This window comes from Macrotis lagotis, chromosome 8 (assembly GCF_037893015.1).
Source record: "Macrotis lagotis isolate mMagLag1 chromosome 8, bilby.v1.9.chrom.fasta, whole genome shotgun sequence".
Taxonomy (NCBI): Eukaryota; Metazoa; Chordata; class Mammalia; order Peramelemorphia; family Peramelidae; genus Macrotis; species Macrotis lagotis.
In genome coordinates, this window is record NC_133665.1 from 80,722,493 (window position 1) to 80,744,326 (window position 21,834).

Consider the following 21,834-nt stretch of genomic DNA (forward strand, 5'->3'; position numbering starts at 1 on the left):
CTGAATATTAAAAATGCTATATTATTATGAATCTAATTTTATGGTAGAATACAACTATACTATCATAAGAAATTAAAAAACAAATTAACTATTATATAATTATATATGATGTAGATTAAACTCTGGACAATAGAATTCAAACTTTTGGGTTATACTTCATTGAATTAAGGCAAACAACTTTTTTTCATTTTTTTCCCCTTTAGGGAAAAAATTTGTGATTTTCTAGAGCACTGTTTTACCAAAAGCAATTAATTCTTTGCTTAGGTTCCCTCTACTGATAAAAAAAAAAAATCACCGGTTACAGAAGCAGAACACTTTTCTACTTCAATACTATTAGGTAAAGAGAAATGAGGAAAACTAAAAAAGATACAAAACTTAATTTTCACAGAGGAAACAATTTCTGAAAACTTTTACATAAATTATATAAAAGGTAAAATTCAATTTTCATTCTTTTCTGATGTTTAGGGTCCAGTGAAAACAGTCGAGAAACTGAGTTCTCTTTAACAAAAATCACTTAGACAAAACTTTACCTAGCATTTTTTTAGTCATGAATGTTGATCAACAAGCAAGAGCAAAAGCTTAAAATACTCTTTGTGAATTTTAAAAGAAAGAACAAAAATGTTCTTATTTTGTGAAACTAAAATAACTTCAAATACCTAACAATATACATGTTAGGCATGTGCATTAAATTAAAAAGAAACAGCAAAAAAAGATGAACGAAATTTAACAATGGCTAAAAAAAATATGGTCAACTAATGATATGACCAAAGGTATTTGTCACTGAAAAGGGTCTCATAGAATCACATCTTGTCCTCATCATACCTCTTTGCCAGTACAAAGTAGGCTACTGACCAATTATGGAATGTTTATCTATACAGTGGTACCTTTGTTCTCTAACAATGTCAGATTGCAAATGTCCTAGAACACATATTTACCTGGAGGATTCTTGGCAGGATCGTTGTGGCTTGGACTTCCTGATTGTCCAGAATCTGTAAAGAAATCACAGAAAATGTTTTCTTTTTTAACTTGTTTTTAAAAGAATTTCATAATCCTAATGAGACTTCTTAAAAATTAACAAAGAATAACAATAGTTAGGAACATAAACGAATTAACATAATTTCCTAAGTTTTTCTTGAAGAAACATTTGAATTAAAAAAAAGATGAAAAATATTGCATGTCTCATGTTGGAAAAAGTGGACATAATATACTTGAGGTACAACAAGTTCATTAAAATAAAGGGTCTTAACATGGAAATAGAAGCTGCCTACAATGTTTAGATACTATCCTAGATTGTCATAGTATTTTAAAATGAAAGAGATATAATATTTGAGTATAAATCTGACTATAAACAAAGTAAACTCCCCAATGACAAATTTTTCAAAATACTCAATAAAGCTATTTTTTCCAATATTATGTATATCTGTGCATATATTATGCATATCAAAATATTCTACCAACTCATTTACCCCAGGCCCATCTTTTTCCATTTGTCATAATAAATAACACCAAGCAACTTATTAATTTATTTGATATTTATTCAATACTTCCTGTGTACAAAACACAGTGCTCTATGCAAAACAGTAGGCAGCAAGGTTAGATGTGATATGATTATCATCCCCATGGGTCAGTCAGTCAATAGTCAACAAACATCTAACAATAAAACTCTTAGCCTAGTAGGGGGATAAGACACAAATTCAGAAAACAAATAAAATGTGTTATTACATGGTAAGTGTTAACCAAAGTGCCATGTAAGACCTGAATGAGGAAATCCTTAATAGCCAAAGGACCAGGGTAGGTTTCATGAAAAAGGTAGAATTTTCAGGTAAACGTAAAAGAATCAGTAGGACATTGAGAGATGAAAGAAGGAAGGAACAGGACAATCTGATCGGTGACTCCTAAGAACAATGCATATTACTGAGGAGTAGCCAACATGATTTTGTGAAGAAGTAAATCAATTAATCAATTGAATTTCCTTCCATGATGGGAGTGACAGGGTTTTGTAGATAAGACGCAATCAAAGAATTATATTTGAATTCCACATTTCCAGTATATCTTCTCATCAATAATATAGGGGAAAGGGGTGTATTTCATATATTTGTGTGAGGTAATGACACCCCTAAAACTCCACCCTACTGTTCATCCCTTTAAGCTACATAAAACCCACGATTATCAGCATGTACTAATTCACAGATTGCCTTATAATCAATTACCAATTTTGTCTAGTATTCTTGTTTTATCTCTTCTACTAAATTACATTATCCTCAAGAAAACAAGAATTCTGCCTCTTTTTGTAGTTTTACTTATATGATATAGAGTGCTGTGTATGTAGGAAGTGATTGACAAAATGCTTGTTGAACAAATGATTAATAATCAGAGATCTCATTTGCTTGTAACTGATGGATTTCATTAAAAAATAGTGATAGTTCATACTTTTATAAAAAGATCTTTCTACCTCTTGAGAAAAAGTACCAATATCATTGTGTCCATTTGAAATGGGGAAACTGAGACCATGAGAGATTATAGTATCTTACCTACCCATGCTTTGTCACAGCAATACTAGAGGAGGGAATCAAACCCATGTCTCTGAACTCATAGTCCAACACTCTTTCCAACATATTTTACAATCAGAAAACTAGGCATCCTCTGTTATTGTATAATACAGACTTTTCCAAAAGTCTTAATGAACTTTTAATCTTTAATAGCTTGAAACTACAGTTAAAATTTGGGGGATACTTTGAGTATTAAGGTAGTATTTATATGTAGGGTGTCCCAGATCTATGATTTCACTGGTGTAAGGAAATGAGGGACACTCCCTCTTTCAAATCAGGTCTTCATCTACTCTGCAACTTAAAGTCTTGGTTGTCAGATTCACTAAAATTAACTGATTTTCCCAGAGTCACCCTACCAACATTTGTCAGAGACAGGACTTCTCATTCCGCTGCTCCATTCTGGCTCTCATTGAATAGATAATACTGTGGAAAGATGGGGGGGGAGGTTGAGAAGGGGGGAAGCAAGAAAGAAAGACTAAAGGATAGAGAAGAAGAAAAGGGGAGAAGGAAAGAGTAGGCAAGCAAGAGACAGACAGACAGAGGTAGAGACAAAGACAGAGAGGAATGGAGAGAGGGAGGGAGAGAGATATTTTTAAATAGGAGAAACCCTAAGTTCCTTTTTTTATGTTTACCTGACAAACAAAATTTAGGCAATTTAACCCTTTAAAGGGGGATAAAACAATTGAAGGCTGTCAATACTCAGTAATACATTCATTAATACTATATATTTTTTGGTCTGCTACGCACAAGGCATGTTCCTAAATAACCAGTAGGATATAATATATAATGAATGGTCCCTGTCTTCATGGTACTAGAATCTAATGAGATTTCCTATTAGGATTAAAGTTATGGGAACAATCCCATTGTGGGAACAGCAAATCCATATAATGCATTATTAAATAATATTCATTCAGTGTATATGGAACACTATGGGAAGAGCAAGTTTATATAATACATTATAAAATAATGTTCATTCAGTGTATATAGAACACTATGGCAGACACTGTGAGAGTTATAAAAAAGCCCCCATTCCTTCTTGGAAATTACAGGTCTATTAGGAGATAGCATAAGCACAATCAGGTGATATGTCTATTAGAATGTTACAAAACAATATTCTATGAAGGGGAAGGTCACTATGAACTGCTGGATCAAGGAAAGGATAATAGAGGAAACAGAATTTGACTTGAACTTCAAAGGATAGAAAATAGGCAATTTGGGGACAGTTCTGGAATAAGGAACTGATTGAACAAAGGTAAGTAGACATTAGAGAAACCTTCCTCAGCATGAATTTTTTTTGCCCCAGACTTTTAATTGGTGCAATAAAATTGTTCCTATAATTTTTGGCAGTTGAAAAACATGATGGGGGTGGAAGTAAGTATTATGGAAGGAAGATCTTATCATCCTATTCCTCAGTGAGTACCTAGCTATTACCCTCCTGACAATAAAGAAATAAATTCCTAGTCCCCCTTATGTTTGACAATCACACAAATCTCTTCTTGGGAAGCACCAATCTATGCTACTACCAGCTTCTATTTTCACCTTCAAATACTGTGAATCATTTCCTGAACTGAAAAAGGGGGGGGCTACTAGAAACCACAAGTATTTGAAGGAAACAGACAATTGAATTCCATTACTTGAATCAAATAATTTTCATGAGAAATTCCCTCTCATAACTTGCTAATGAATTTTTTAATTATCAATTATAATTATTGATTAAAGCTTCATGTTATCCATTCTTAATGTGAAAATCAGATACATTAAATAGTTTATATTTCTCTGAAAGATATGGCAGTTAAGTTTTAGTCTGTGACTTTTGATTGTGTGTATGTGTATATGTGTGAAGAATAGGAATACATAAAGTGAATAGAGGAGAAAAAAGTACAGGAAACAAAGGCACAGAGGAACAAAACTGTAACTAGCCTTAACTGTGCCTTGAGTAAATTCAATTGAGGGGAGGGAGAGCAGATCCTGAGAGTAGCTGCTGGGAACAGTTAAATTAATTGCAGAGACAGGGCTGGTAGTCTACAGTTATCACTGTGAAGGAAGTGTCTACCTCACCCCATGTGGCTAATACCTATTGGTCCCCATACTAACTGGAGGAAATAAAAGAGATGTGATGTCTCTTAGCCAAAGGAAGGAAAAATGTCCAGAGAATGGAGGGTGGTCAACAGTGTCAAATGCTAAAAGATGGATCAAGAAGATAAACCTTTGGATTTAGTGATTAGAAGGTATTGGTGACATTCAATAGAGTGGTTGAGAAGAATTCAGACTATATATGGAACTGAGGTGGCTAAGTAAAGTTTTTTCCAGATGTTCAGTGAAATCAAGTAATTACTTAATTAATTACTATTTAATAAAATCTGCTCTGTGTAAGGAAGGATGACTTTAAGACTAAAGATGAATAAGGTAAAAACTGTCAAGTGACAGTATTTTTGTTTGTTTAAAAAGTTATTAGTGGGTCAGCTGGATGGAGTAGAAGATGAATACCAGGTCTGAAGTCAGAAAGACTGATTTTTCTGAATCCAAATCTCACTTCAGACCCTTCCTAGCTATAAGATCATGGGCAAGTCACTTAATTCTGTTTGTCTCAGTTTTTTCATCTGTAAAATGAGCTGGAGAAGGAAGTGGCAAATCACTCCAATATCTTTGCCAAGAAAACCCCAATTAAATCTCAAAGAGTTGAATATGAACAATACCAAAAAAGGTATTGTTGTTTGTAAGCAAATGGGAAGAACTAGTGGGGAGAGAGAACCTGACCGTGCATAAACGTTGTTCTGTGGAGTAATGTCATAAAGGATGCAGGAAAGGAGGGAATACATGGCAATAAACACACAGATAGGGGGATTACCAAAAAAAACTGTATTCTCCCATGGTTGGATGAAAGGAAAAAGTAGTGATAATACTAAGAAGTTTTGAGAGCAGAACCAGAGGATTTGAGGAAACTCCCATGGGAAAGATTATAGGAAGTGAAATCATCTATAAATTGGAAGGTTGAGGGGCTCAAAAGAATAGAAACATTTTTGAAGAAGTATCTTTAGGGAATTAGATAAAAGTTCCCATAGGAATAAGTTATTCTTGTAAATTTTCCTTACCTTATATAAAGAACCTAGCTAAGATTATATATATAGTAAAATTAGCTTATTTCACATATCTCTGGCCATATTCAGCAATCCAGAAGCAGAAGCAGAGATGTCAGATGGTAGAGATTTAGAAGGATATGAAGTTTAGAAGGATAACCACAATCTTAGAGGTAAGACCTTTTGTTGTTTTCCCTTTATTCTTTTTTAATTTATTTTTATTAAAGATGTTATTTGAGTTTTACAATTTTCCCCCCAACCCCCCAACGGAAAGCAATCTATCAGTCTTTACTTTGTTTCCATGTTGTACCTTGATCCAAATTGGGTGTGATGAGAGAGAAATCATATCCTTAAAGGAAGAGGCAAGAAGTCCAAGAGGTAACAAGATCAGACAATAGGATATCTGGTTTTTTTTCTAAATTAAAGGGAATAGTCCTTGAACTTTGTTCAAACTCCACAGCTCCTTATCTGGATACAGATGGCACTCTCCTTTGCAGACAGCCCAATATTGTTCCCGATTGTTGCACTGATGGAATGAGCGAGTCTTTCAAGGTTGAACATCACCCCCATGTTGCTGTTAGCATATACAGTGTTTTTCTGGTTCTGCTCATCTCACTCAGCATCAGTTCATGCAAATCCCTCCAGGCTTCCCTGAAATCCCGTCCCTCCTACTTTCTAATAGAACAATAGTATTCCATGACATACATATACCACAGCTTGCTAAGCCATTCCCCAATTGAAGATTCCAATTCTTTGCCACCACAAAACAGGGCTGCTACAAATATTTATGTACAAGTGATGTTTTTACCCTTTTTCATCATCTCTTCAGGATACAGACCCAGTGGTGGTATTGCTGGGGTCAAAGGGTATGCACATTTTTGTTGCCCTTTGGGTGTGTAGTTCCAAATAGCTCTCCAGAAGGGTTGGATGAGTTCACAGCGCCACCAACAGTGTAATAGTGTCCCAGATTTCCCACAACCCTTCCAACAATGATCATTATCCTTTCTGGTCATATTGGCCAATCTGAGAGGTGTGAGGTGGTACCTCACAGAAGCTTTAATTTGCATTTCTCTAATAATTAATGATTTAGAGCATTTTTTCATATGGCTATGGATTGCTTTGATCTCCTCATCTGTAAATTGCCTTTGCATATCCTTTGACCATTTGTCAATTGGGGAATTGTTTGCCCTTTATTCTTGAAGAAGACCATGAATCAGGGAGATAATGCCATGACAAGTACATGAATTGGATTTGAGTCAGAGGATACTGTGCTAAGTCACAGGCTCACTTTTTGGAGGCAACTGGGTCCAGTGATCAGATATGAATCAGGATGACTGGAGAGGTCCTGATGGAAGGTAATCAAGGTTAAGCTGTCCAACTATCATCTAATGTCTGAGACCAGATTTGAACTCAGATCCTCCTGACTCCAGGACTCTTTCCATTGTGCCACCAACTAAGCAGTGGTGAAGTATTAAAAATGGCAAGAGAAACTAGAAGTAGACCAAGAGAAACAATAGGTCAAAAGATCAAAGGCAGAGAACAGAATTAGTGTAAAAACAGGGAAGATAGCAGGAGAGGAGTTTATTGTCAGGATATAAAATTTCAAGGTTTATCTTAAAAGAGGAGTAAAGTTCTGTAAGTTTTTGTAAGAGAAGTTCATGTTTACCATTGTATTACTTTGGATTGACTTATCTGAAATATATGTCATTCCATGACTTCCTCCCCCAAATAGAATGTAAACACCTTGAAGACCAAGAAACAATTTCAGTTTTGTCTTAACAAAGCTTCCCAAATGTAGAACTGGAAAAGATCCTGAGAGGTCATCTAGTCCAAATTCCTCATTTTAAAGATAAGGAAACTAAGACCTGAAGGTGTAAGAGTCTATATAAAAATTGAACCTAAGTTTGTTAGTTCCAAACAGCATACAGTACAACTGTACCATGAAACTTTCAATTCATCAAGTATATATTAAACTCCTACTATATATCAGGCATGTAGTACATAGTAGATGCTTAATAGATGCTTATTAAATTGATATGGGATCGAGAAACTCCCTTTCAAATATAAATTTACTAGCTACATTTTTTCCTGTTCCTACACCAGTTACCCTACTTTGAATTAGCCAAGAGCACAATTTACTTACACTTCATTCTTTCTTTGTTGCTGTAGGGAAAACCAACTTTAAACTAGATTCAGTATAGCATCTACTATGTAAACAAAGGAAATCCTGTTATTTCTCTCCTAATCTGAAGGAATTTCACTATGGAAGATCCATTGGGCATTTGTGCCTGAGTTCTAAATTTTTGGCATCAGGAATAGAAGCAATGGGGCAATCTGTAAAGGTGGACATCACAACTAACTGATTCATTAAATTTTATCAAGTCCAAGAATATTTTATTCATTTATCAGAAAAAAAGAATTTTAGGCCATGAGTAAAAACTAGCAGTAAGGGCAGGGATATAAAGAACAAGTAGCAATAGAGATTATAAAGAAAAGGGGGAACTATTAGTCCAAATAAACATAATAATAATCAGAAAAATCCCAGCTAAGGAAAAAAATACAGTTATCTCACAGTGATCAAAAATTCCTTGTCTTAAGATTGAGACTTAGAGATTAAAATTATGAATTTGGCTTCTATTTCCTAAAAACTTAAATTAATGTAAATCATTTCAAAAAGGGAGCAAACAGCAGCAAAGAGCACCTCTCTGAGTTTTTTGATTAAGGTAGTATAAATAGGAAGATTTGACTTGCAGTATAGAGATAGTATCATGGAAACAATGAATATGAATTTGGACACTCCGAGATAAAATGGAGGTCAGAAGGGGCTTTGTTCTATGGTCTATGGGGTCACAAAGAGTCAGACATGATTGAGCCACTGAACAACAGCTCAAGGAAGCTCAGGAAGTTACCTGATAAATGAATGTTCTCTGGACAGGGATCAGTGTCAGATGAGGCAGAAAAGAACTGGGTGGATAGAGGGCAAGACCCCAAGACAGAGGCTTTGGGAAAGGCTTTGTTCCAGCACCAGATATATTCAAGGATGTATGTTCATACAGTTTGGACTCTCTCACCCCAAGAACCATATGGTACAATTCCACTATGGAGGTTCCCTATTAAACTAGTGACAAAGATGCCCTCTCAGTTTGAATTGAATTCTCACCCTCCAGATATAGCAAAATACAGAGAATTCATTTTTTCTCATTGACTCCACAACTCGAGGATAATAAATGAGAAATAAGGTTTGTTATATAGAATATCACTTTACAGCAAGTTGGCTGGAAAAAAAGCAGGTTGAACTAGATATTTGTAGGTTCCTTCTAGCTTTAAAATTCCATGACTCTATAATAAAAATATCTATTCCATATATCAAAGGATAGCTGAAGAGTGAATAAAAACCCATACTGTAACCTGCTTTGAGCCTCTTGCTGGAACTAAAATTAGTCAGCATAGTGATAAAAGGCTCCTTTGTCATATACCTTTGCCTTAAGCAGGTGAAGAAATAGCCCTTTGTCAACTAAAGAATACCTTCAGTCCAAAAAAAAAAAACCGACAAAAAAAACCACCAACCTTTCTCAGAACAGTCTCCTCCTTTCTCTGTGAAAGGTTATTAATGATCACTTTTATAAGCTTAAATTCAATTTAGCTTACTGAGATAGTATGGGGGGAAAAGGTTGTTGGAGGGAGCTTATGGGATTAAATATATAGCATGCCACAAAGCAGCAGTCAGGATGGGGGGGGTAGTAAAAGAAAGAGAAAAGATTGAAGAAAAGTATACAAACATCGGTGGAAATTAAAAAGCAAAAATAAAACAAGTAGATTAAATAAGAAAATAGAAAACAAAAGGCAGTCTGACCTTTTAAAAGTAAATGTGGTGTTTGTGTATGGAGAGGTGGGGGTGGAGGATATGTTTTTCAGGGGGACCTGACTCAGGTTAAAACTTCTGACTACAGCTCTCTTTTTCATTACCACTCCCTACCCCCAACACCACAATCACTGCCACCACTTAGAGTATCTCAATTTAGGTATTTTGTAACTTACAACAACTGAATTCTCTAGGATTTCTAACAAATTAGCTTTACATAATCAAAATTCCTATTATATAAGTAATCTTGTTTTCCTCTCTCCCTCCCTTACCATCCCTCATTCAAAAAAGCTGAACAACTCCAGTTTTAGTGGAGGACTGTCATCACCCCATTTGAGTGACACAAAAGCTTGCTTATTGTTTTACAACATTTTCTTTTCCTTCTATTAAATGTTTATTAAAATAACACCAGAAACACGACATGGGGAAAACTGAGTAAGTGCTTTCCTTGTCTTGCATAAGTATGCAAATGTGTGGGAAAGTTTTGGTTCTCTCACTTCTGTCTGTCTTTCTTTCTTAAATAGTACATTATATTATTTGGAACTCCCTCACGACACAACTTTTGTTAACAGACTAAAATATGTGAAATGTCGACAGCATCATTTTGTTTTCCAGATTCTTGTAATATTTTTGTAATAGGGTCTCCTAGTCAGTCCTTATTCTAAAAGAAGTCAAGCCTCTTTGGAATTGGTTTTGCAGAAACAGAATAATACTTTAAGAGAAAATGGTTTGTACAGATTTTAATTCATCCCTCATCTCATACTCCTTCTTTGAATCACTATGCCTTCTTTCTTGGAATTGACAATGTTTAAAAATATATTTAATAAATTAAAACTTGGCATTTTAATGGAAGTTCCACCTTGTCAGAAAAAAAGTGGAACAAAGATAGTAGATAAGAAAACTATACTCCCCTTCCTCCCTCCCTAATGTTCTCTATACTTCACATTAGTTTCTATTTCTCCTTTATTTTACCATTTTTCTAACACACCCTGCCTAATGTTTCTTTGTTCCTATTACTTTCTGCATGCTCTTGATACGTCTTGATAAGTCTTGATATGTCTCTCTCGTTACACTATATATTCTTTGAGGATAAGGGCTGTTTTTTTAATTTTTATATCTTCTATAGCTACCACACTTCCATTTACATTCCCAAGGGTTGAAATAAGATAGCTTTAGGCAAATGCAAGAGGAATCATCAGGAATTAGAGTGATACCAACTCCTAGTTTACAGAGAAGCCACTAAAAAGTCACATATTTTGACTACTTGCCAACACTAACAGAATCATCTCTGTTTGACACCCAAATAGCCTGACAATAGAAAGCAGCATCAAAATAATACTAATGTCCCCCTGTGGCCCCAAGATATATTCTTTCCCCACAATATGTCTGAAAGATTCCCAAACATAATGGTCACACCCAACCTCACCTACATTTCTCTTGCTCTCAACAATATTCGCCCTATATGCTGCCTAGTCACTAAATGGGTCATAGCTAACTTTCCAAAATTTTTCAAGGTTTTTTTTTTACAAGGCAATGAGGTTAAGTGGCTTGCCCAAGGCCACACAGCTAGGTAATTATTAAGTGTCTGAGGTCGGATTTGAACTCAGGTACTCCTGACTCCAGGGCTGGTGCTCTATCCACTGGGCAACCTAGCTGCCCCTCCAAACTTTCTAAAGAGTGTTTTCAACTAGTTTAAAAGATGTGTTAATTAAATCAAGATTGTGTAATATGTTGATATCTGTGATCTTTCTTAAATTAACTGATTCATGCTTTTCCTAGGTCTTTGAAATAGCCTATAATGTGACTCATTCAAGAAAAATAGAAGAAATTTTTAAAAAACAGTCTATAAAAAACCATCAAAAAATTAAGCACAGGCACTGTGCTAAAAGCTAAGAATACAAAAAAGAGCAAAAGACACTTCCTATGCTCAAGGAGCTCACAATCTAATGAGGGACACAACAACCAAAACTGTAGAATAAAAAGGAAAATAATTATACCAGGAAGACACTAGAATTAAGAAAGGTTAGGAAAGGCTTCTTACAAAAGATGGGATATTAGTTGGAACATAAAGGAAGCTAGAAAAGCTAGTACCCCACAAATTAAGAAAAAGAATAAGTCTCACTAGAATGCAATAAAAATATGTGCAAGGCTATTTGAGTAGAGAAGGAGTTTTACTTCATGATTTTGAATTTTTTTAAATGAGCCCCCTCACTGGAGAGAAATAAGCCAAAACATTATTTATTCAAAACATTTCTTTTCCAATTTTGAGAAGATTGCATGTTTGTTGGAAACAAAACATTTCCAGCTGTATTGTAAGTTTTTCTGAAGAGAGTGGTAAGATTTATGCTCTTTCATAGTTTAAAATAAATGCTTCCCATATCTCATGATGCTGGCTGATCACTACACTATGTGGTAATTAGGGTACAATTTACCACTGCAACTTGCTACATGAAAACAATGAAGTTCTTTCCAAAATATGGATTCAGTAGGAAAAGAAGATGAGATGAATGTTCTCTTATTCATCTGGAAGATAGTGGAGAATTTTGCTATACTATATATATAAGATTATGTTTGGAAATGGAAAAACCTGCATTTCATTGAATGGTATGTGGTGTAAAGGAAATGGTGATGAAATATAAATCTGGAAGAGAAAACCAGAATATTATAAGATTTAAGAAAATAAGGAATGAGACAAACTAAAAAAAATTAAATGCAGGAATTTCATAAAACCAAATGTCAGTGCCCATGATCTTACTTTGTAAATATTTCTTTTTGAAATAAAGCATATCGAATTAAATATAGGAATTTTATTTTAGCTTACTAAATAACAATCTTTGAGACCAAGCATATATTATTAGGTATATATTAAGGGACTACTACATAACAGGCACTGTGCAAGACCTTGAGGATCAAAGACTGGAGTGGAGCAAACAGTCCCCACCCTCAATGAGTTTACATTCTGGAGAAGAAAATATATACAAAGTAATTTTGGTAAGGGTAAGGGGAGGGGAGTCTGGGGAGAGATCATTCCAGCTGGTACATTCAAGAAAGGTCTCCTTCCTTTCAGGTTTGAGTTGTCATAAGACTAAGAATTTTTGGAAAGGATGTAAGATTCTTTTCATAATGTCTAATATATTGTTTATCATATTATTGGTTTTTGTTTTTATTTTTCAGTCATGTCCAGCTCTTCATGGCCCGATCTGGGATTTTCTTGCAAAGATATTGGAGTGCAAAGATACTTGCTAATTTCTTCTTTTGCAGATGAGAGGAAACTTGTCCTAAAGATACACAGCTAGTAGGAGTCTGAGGTCAGATTTGAATTCAGAAAGATGAGTCTTCCTGACTTCAGGTCCAGCACTTTATCTACATAGCTGGGCCACCTAGTTGCTCCAGATACATATTACTTGTTTTATTTCTTGATTATTACATGGTATTTTAATATATCAGTAAGGTATTAACAAAGATTTCAGGATTTTTGGACATTTATTTTAGCTATCATTTCAAATCTCAACATAATATTGTAAATTTAAATTAAAATCATATTTCAGTATTTTATAAGTAATTTATTTCATTGACATACAAGTGCTCTTTCAAAAATGCCTGAAAAATCAGATCTTCTGAGCTCTGCCAATGACTTGTGCTGTTATTTGAACAAACCAATTCATTCATCTGTGCCAATTTTCATCTTGCTCCACAGATTGAAAGTTGGAAAAGGAATTGGAGTCAAGTCTACAAGGATTTGCAACAAGGGGAAAATTAACTTTCTTCACATCTGTTATTTACCTGCATAATAATGATGTTGGTGATGGTGATGCAATTCCAACATCAAAGATACTTGGAGTTTTGAGGTTTTTTTGGTTTTTTATGGAGTGGAACTGTGATTTCATTGATGTAAAGAATTATATATGCCTTTCCCTTTGAGGAAACTCCTACTAGTTCAGATTAGCAAATACTTCACAACGAAGAGTTTTTAGGGAGAAGTCTGAGAGCACTGAGAGGAAAAGCAGCTTGCCTGCTTGAGCTAATCACACAGCCATAATGTCAAAGGCAGTAGAGAAATCTGAATCATCTTTCCTTCAAAATCAGTTCTCTATCTGCGTAAAGGCATAATTTCTACTTAATACATGTGGAACATTTTGGGATGTTCGTATCAGAATGTACTACACAAGTAAGGGCATTATATATTTAAATGTTCCTGAAAGAAAATGAGAGTAAAATAAATGAAGTGACATAAAAATATTAAGTTTAGAATTAGAATAGGCTATTTCCTAATAAATGAAGGTGCAATGAAAGTCGTTAAGGATTTTAAGTCAGCAGAATTTGGCTTATCTTAAGGTTCTGCCATTTATTATCTAACATTGGTTGGGCAAGTCATTTAAGTTCTATGACATTCAAGTATTCTTTTCCAAAACGACAATCATAGTAATTTTTTTTTAATTTTTTATTTTCAGTTCTAAATTCTCTTTCTTTTTCTGGCTCCTCTCATACTCATTAAGAAAAGCAAGAAACACAGTGATTTTGACATTTCTAATAAACTCTTTATGGGACTATTGTATCAAAAGATTTAGTGTGTAGAAAATTCATTCTAAAGTGTCTGAGAAGATCTGGGGTTAAATCTCAATGCTGATACTTCACAGTATCAATTAATATACTTTTCTGAGTTTTATTTTCTTACTCCATAAAATAAGGATAATATTTTCACTAAGGAACTGATAAGGTGACTGGAAAAAAAAGACTTACAAACTTAGTAAAAGTTATTATAATAATTATTATTAATAATATGACTATTCTCCATGCTAGGATTGTACTCCCTCTTTACCTCTGTCTGTCAGAATTCCTAGTTTCTTTTAAGGCTCAGAAATTTCCAAATTGTTCTTCCCTTCCCCCCCAAATTATCTTGTATCTATTTTGTATCAATTTTAAATATATCTATATACAATATTATCTCTATTATGTTCTCATATATAATACTGACTATAAGCTACCTCCTTTTGTTAGACTGTAAACTCCTTGAGGGCAGGTTTTGGTTTTGGGTTTTTACTTTGTCCTCAGCACCTAGCTTTATTAGCCATTTATATTATATTAAGATCAAGTATTTGACAATGTTTGCTTATTATCAGAAGTAATAATAATTAAATAGACTGAATTTCACAGGAAATAGAAAGCTGATTCATAAGCAGGAAGAACTAGGTTCAGATATTGTTTCATATATATATACATATATATATATATATATGTAGAGATTGGACACATAATCTCTTAGTGCTGCAGGCAAGAGGGAGTTTCCTCATAAAGACCTCTCTCTATCAATAAAATCACAAGTTCCAAACAGAAAAATAAAATAATAAATAGATTTTTAAAAGAAAAGAAGAGAGAAGAAATTGCTTTCAGGGTAAAATCAAACTATCAATAAAGATCAAATACAAAAAAGTAAACTCATCATTTTTCCCTAAAATATGAAGATCAGTAATGAAAGAGATAAAATTTTTCTAATGAACTCTAGTTATGATCAATGAGAAGATAAATTGAAACTATAATTTACAATTTTTACATTGTTCAACTTTCTAAATTTCAAAGAAATTTCCATTTATAAAAATAGGCATTGTCAATTATCAAGAACCCATCTATAACAATATATAGGCTTAAAAATGCCAATCATCACATTGATTTTAGGGTAATTCTATAATATACATTGATGAATTTCTAGCCTTCCCCCAATAAAATTGATAGCAATTACAATGTTATAGTTTACAGAGCACTTTCCTCACAATACCCCATGAGTTAAATATCATAAATATTGAATGATTAACTTATTTGCCCAAGGTCACCCACATCTAGAAACTAACTTAAAACTAGGACTTTAACCAAGTCTTCTGAAATTTAATTGTTTTTTCTCCAATATATCACACTATCTCTCACCACTCTAGATTTCAGTAAAATGAATTATATTTTCACTTAATAATTTGCATTATGACATGGAAATTAATATGACTATAATTTTTGGAGGGGGGTTGAAAGGAGGAAGATTAAAAAGATCTACCTACCCAGAAAGAGGATGAGTAGAGATACAAGTTGACTTCTACTCAGGAATATATGACTGGTCTGCTCAACTCTTATTTTAGTTATCTGTTAATCAAACAACAAGTTTCAGTAAAATGATGTATCGGACCCTGTGAAAGGTGCTGGAGGAGAATGAACTTTGGATTTAAAAGACAAAAATGATCAATAGGGAATTGATTTAAGTGATAAATAAAAAGAGACAGAGTGAAAACACTTAGCTTATCAATGATGAATTCACATCACCATATTCAAATGAATGATATTCCAAGATACTGAAAGAATGGCAGAATATGATTTCTGAGTTATTGCCTGCTATCTCTGAAAATATAAATATGAAGAAAAAGATTAAAGTACCACAGAATTGGAGAATGGCAATTATCATTTTCAAAAATTCAAGAGAAAATCATTTACAAACTAGTGACCCTTGACCTTGACTTTGATTCCTAGAAAAATCTTAGAAGGTATTGTTAAAGGGATGGTAAGTAATCATCTACAAAAGGAAATGGTGATCACTAGGAGCCAGTATGATTTCATCAAGAGCAGGTCATCCTTCTTAGATAAAGCTATAAGACTGATAGATGAGGATAGTACTGTAAAAATCAATTTACTTTGATTTAAGCAAAGCAGAACAGGTCATATGATTGTGGATGAGATGGAATGATTTGGACTAGACACAGCAAAATTATTTGGATTCAGAGTTGGTTGACAGGCTAGACCCAAAGAGTTTGATTAATAATGGTTGGATATCAACTTAAAGAGGGCAGTCAGGTAGCACAATGTCAAAGTCTGGAGTCTGAATGACTCAGCTTTGTGAGTACAAATCTAGCTTCAGTCACTTAGTAGCTGTGTGACCTCTGCTAATCACCTAACCCTTTTTATCTCAGTTTAAGAAATGGCAAACCCCTCCAGTATATTTGCCATGAAAATGTTAAATGGGGTCACAAAGAGTCAGACACAACTGAAATGCCTCAACAACAACAACAACAAATCAACTTGAGTATCCCCAAGGGTCTATTCTCTGTTATGTGCTAATAAACAATGACTTGGAAAAAAGCAGAGAAACATGACACAGAATGAGGAAAGATAGCTAAAAGTTTGGATGAAAAAATTAAGAACTGAAAACATTATGATAGGATAGACTAAGTATTGGACAAAATATCTGAAAATTTAATTTAATGGGCATCATTTTACAATCATTTAAAAAACCAACCTCCCAAGAATAAAGTGCTGAAGTCAGGGCTAGATAGTAGTGGTTCTTCTCAAAAAATATTTTGGAGAGTCAGGATGGCCTCTTTTAGTAACCTGCAAGATGAGTATAAGTCAACATAGTGACTCCATAAGCCAAAAAAGAAACATAATTAAAATTGAAATGATAAATTCACTCTTCAGATCACAAATATAGAACTGTACTAATTTCTAAGGGCTGCATCTTAGGAAAGACATGAATAACCTGAAGAATATCTAAAGAGGGAACCATCCAAAGGAAGATAATATGCCTCAAAATCATGTCACTAGTTGTAGGAATTAAGAATGTTTAGCTTGAATAAGGGAAGTCTTAGGAGAGACATGATAAATGTCTTCATATGGCTAAAAACTATTATGTGCAAGAGACGTTAAACTTCAACTTAGTCCCAGAGGGCTAAATTAGTAGTAAAGGTTAGAAATTGTGAAGGGGCACACTTAGGCATGATAAAAAAGAAAAACTTCTTAACAATTAAGATCTTCATGGAAGTATAATGGATTGTAGTTAGTTCCCCACTGTATCAATGTGTTCAAACAAAGAAAACTGGATAAATTATGCATTGGTGATTTTGTGAAGAGGAATGTTGCCCAAGTACAATTCAAACAAGATGGCCTGAGATCTCATCCAACATCTAAGATTTTTAAAAAAATATTTAACTAAAAGATTTTGTTCTTAAATATTTTACATAAATTTTAGATTTATAAGCATTTACATTTATTATACAATTTGGAGATTGGGGGAAAATTTTCTTATATTTTTAATTGAATGATATTCTTCTGAAACACTAACATTATTTAATTTTGCAAAAGGATTTGTAAAGAAAAATTACAAATTTATCATATATTCCTCTCACATATGTGTGTATATATATATATATGCTCATTAGTGCTTGCTTTATTAAATAATCAGCGCTGCTGTATAAACTATAGTGAAATATCATTACAATTTGTATATGTGAAAAATACAGGTATATTTACTACAAAGAATTTACCCTATATTTAACAAAATAATTATTTAAATAGAGAAAAGGCTATTTTTCATCATCTATAGAAACACTGGTAAGGTAAATTTATGTAATAGGCATCCATCATCATTACTTTTGTATCATAATGTTATAGTCATCATTACATTATCTTTTCATCATAACTCTGCCTTGCCAAAGAAGGCAAAGGTACAGTTGTCTCTTGAGAAAACAGGAAATCAATGCAATCAGAGGTGACAGAAAAACATGAAATGTCCCTAAATTTCTCCATTACAAGTTTAAAAGGTGCCCATTCCAGCATTTTTCGAGGTTAAAAAAAAAGTCAGTTAAAAACTCTAAATAATGCATCAAGTGAAGTCATTTTTCAAAAACTAACAAAAGGTATATCTAAACAAAGAAGAGAAAGAGGCAGTACCCTAATGACAATGAAATGTATTTGAGATGAAAGAAGATTCATTTTTTATGATAAATCTAAAATTCAAATTGACAGAAAATTTACATTTCCTTTTTTTGGGGTTGTTGAGTTTTAAGAGTTTTTTTTAACTTTTTTTACTCAAAATCTGAGCAGGAACATACAAATGAAGGACCAATGCTCATGAAAGCATAGTAATAAGCATATGAAAAATAGAAATTCAAAGGATTATATACAGAAGACGAAATTATTCTGGTTGTTCCTCTAGGTGACTAATAGACAATAAAATGTTGGTTGTTGAAGAGACACTTGATGAGTAGTTATAAAGGATCCATGCCATAGTGACTAACTAAAAAAAAGAGAGCTATAAGCCCATAATTGTGAATCTTTTCCTTTCCCCCATGGGAGAGAATGAGGATATTTTTGTAATGCTGACAATCATTGGGGTAAGTATATTAAGAAGTCAACCCCTGGGTATTTGTGATGGAAGAAGTTTTAGAATGAAGTTTGAGTATATAGAAGCAGAATGTTTTGGGACAAGACTGGGGAAAGTGAAGAGAAAGAGTGACGGAGGGAAGGCAAGGCATTCAGGCATGAATCTCCAGTCAATTTGAGGGTGCATTTAGGGTCTCTGAAGTTGTATATAAAGTCAGTTCCATTTTCATTGTGTTTAAGGTGGGGTTTGAATTGTGAAGACTTGGAAGAATAAGTTCTAGGAGACAACAAATGCAGCTGATTGGGGAGGTTATAGAGCACTGAGTCTTCCTAGTGCAAATTTCACAGTATAGTATTAGTATTTGGTGAGTTATGTTGACACCATACTGGCAAATGGGTGCTGACTGAGAATAACTTTGAGCCCCCAGCAGTTTTCACAGAATAGAATAGAATGCCTGGGGCAAGATATGTAGATAACCCAGAGTTAGTATCAGAAGTATGTGAGAAAGCAATTCTAAATTACATGGATTTTTAAGAGGAGAGAGAGAGAGAGAGAGAGAGAGAGAGAGAGAGAGAGAAAGTAGAGGGAAAGCAGCAATAGTGAAGGAAGATGAAGGAAGGAATAACAATGACAGAGGACTCTCAGCTGGTACATTATATTTTTACAAAACAACTTTGCATAAACTATCTTATCAGATTCTTACAACAGCCCTGTGTGGTAGGTTCTTTAGGCTTATTATTCCCATTTTACAGATCAGGAAGCTGAGCCTATGAGAAGCTAAATGTTTTACCTAGTCACACAGCTAATAAGTGGCAAAAATAGGATTTTTAACCCAACATTCTCTAGCTCATATCCAGGTTTGTTTGGTTTTTTTTCTATCTGGCCAAAGTCAGGAACTTAAGTCAAGCCTAAATAATCATAAAACCTGACCTCAATACTCACATGGATCAGTGATCTAATCAAGGAGGATAATCCCTTCAATAATGAACTCAGCAACCCATTCATGTCTGCTCATCCTATGTGACTTTTGTCCATGTTCTCTGGTAAATTTACTATAGGGAATTCGCCCAGTGGTCTAGAGGACTTCCTTACTTTCTTTCCTAACACTGTGACAGAGTATCAATAAGCACACTGACTGCCCAATTGCCATAAACAATATCCATGACCAGTCTACTCTTGTTTTTACACACACACACACACACACACACACACACACACACACACACACACACCCCAACACTTGCAAGACAATGGGGTTAAGTGGCTTGCCCAAGGCCACACTGCTAAGTAATTACTAAGTGTCTGAGGCAGATTTGAACTCAGGTTCTCCTGATTCCATCCCACATCCCACATCAACACAGTCCACTGCGCCACCTAGCTGCCCCTGTTTTCTCATATATTTTAAAGGAATATTTAACTCTTGTATATCTATTGCCCCAAGACCAAAAGAGCCAAGAAAGTACCTTTGTGAGTAAACTATTTGATTTCACAAAAAGCAAAGAAATGATAGCTAAGGTCAATACCAATTTAGGATATGATTTGTAATAATAATGGATTATGATCAATATCATCACATAAAACAGAGAAGCAGTAGAAAACACTTAATTTCAATAATTATTTAGGGGGCAGCTAGGCAGTACAGTGAATAGAGAACCAGCCCTGGAGTCAGGAGAACCTGAGTTCAAATCCGGCTTCAGACACTTGATAATTACCTAGCAGTGTGGCCTTGGGCAAGCCACTTAACCCCATTGCCTTACAAAAACCTAAATAATAATAATTATTTATTATTATTATTATTATTATTTAGGGTTTGCAAAATATTTTATAAACATCAACTCATTTGAACATTGATCATAAATCCTTTTTTGGAGAATATTTTAGGAAGAGGGATACATACATTTGTGATTTTATCTCTGTGGTGAACTCCCAATGTGAAAACTCCTTCTACCAATGAAGACCAGCAACTCAACTGCAATATATAATCTAAGAGTGCTACTTCTAAGGTGAACAGCTTAATTACTTTGACTGTAGTTATATAGCTAGCATGAGTCAGAAGAAAGATCTAAACTCAGATGATTCAGACTACAAAGTCAGATCTCCATCCAGAACATATATCATCTTTCATTCCATTGGTATGATCGGCATATAAGATTAATTAACTGACTTTAGTAGCTTTGGTTCTATAACTAATATCCAAGATGACATAATAATTATAACTAGAATTTACACAAAATATTAGGGTTTGTAGAACTCTTTACAAATATTGTCTCATTTGATCCATAAAATAACCCTGGGAAATAAAGTATTATTATTCTTCTCCTTTTACGGATGAGGAAACTTAAGCAGACGGCAGTTAAGTGACTTGTCCAGTGTCATACAGCGAGGAAGTGTCTGAGACTGGGTTTGAACTCAGGTTTGTCCTGTATCTCAATTTAACCTTTAATCCACTGAGGCAGCTAACTGTGGAAAAGTTTGTATACAAACACAGATATTTTCAACATAAAATCTAAAACTCATCCTACTATGTCATGCTGGCTTGTAGGTGAGGGAAAACTATACAGGAGGTGACAACTTTTGAAATAAAGATAAAATGTCACTCAGTTCTAAATAACTAACAAGCTTCTTCAGTGACAGTGACAGAGTGGGAGAAAAGGGAGTAAAGAATACAAATAACTACAGTTTTATGCCATAGTCTTTATAAACATTGTTCTAATCATTGCTTTGGTGTATTTCCTTCCAAGATTCCAATGGAGTCTGTATGGGACCAAATCTCTTAGCTACAAAGAATACAAAAGAGAACAAGTTTCTGCATAATATCCCATCCATATGTCTCAGTCCTGAATACTATCAAACCTATGTAATTTTACGCACAAAATGCTTTCCAGATGTGACAAAATTTTAATTCAGACCAACTTTAGACTTTTACTGCCGGCTCATCTCCAAACTCATAAGGAATCTTCTGACTGCATGTAGTATCATAAATGCCAAATGTTCAATTTTCCAAAATGATTATGAAGTTATCATTTAAAAACTGATGCTGCTTTGCCAACATTATCTGCTTTTCCATCCCACATCAACACAATCCAAATACTGAGAGGTTTCCCCATTATTTCAAAGTTGAACTTTGTTTAAAAAAAATAGCAGCAACAGCACCACCATATTACAGTTTATGTTGCCTTTATTTTCCTTCTGATTCCTTGTCTCAAAAGGCAA

The 21,834-nt window shown here is 34.1% G+C and overlaps 1 protein-coding gene across 1 annotated transcript in view; it reads right to left on the minus strand.

The window, feature by feature from the left end:
* Positions 1-436: 436 nt before the first annotated feature.
* Positions 437-21,834, minus strand: part of LOC141495791 (nuclear factor 1 B-type-like) — a 160,151-nt gene continuing 138,753 nt past the window's right edge. Inside the window, exon 3 of the mRNA XM_074197527.1 lies at positions 437-989. Within this exon, the coding sequence (XP_074053628.1) occupies positions 919-989 (71 nt within the window). The 3' untranslated portion in view covers positions 437-918. The remainder of the gene's footprint in view (positions 990-21,834) is intronic.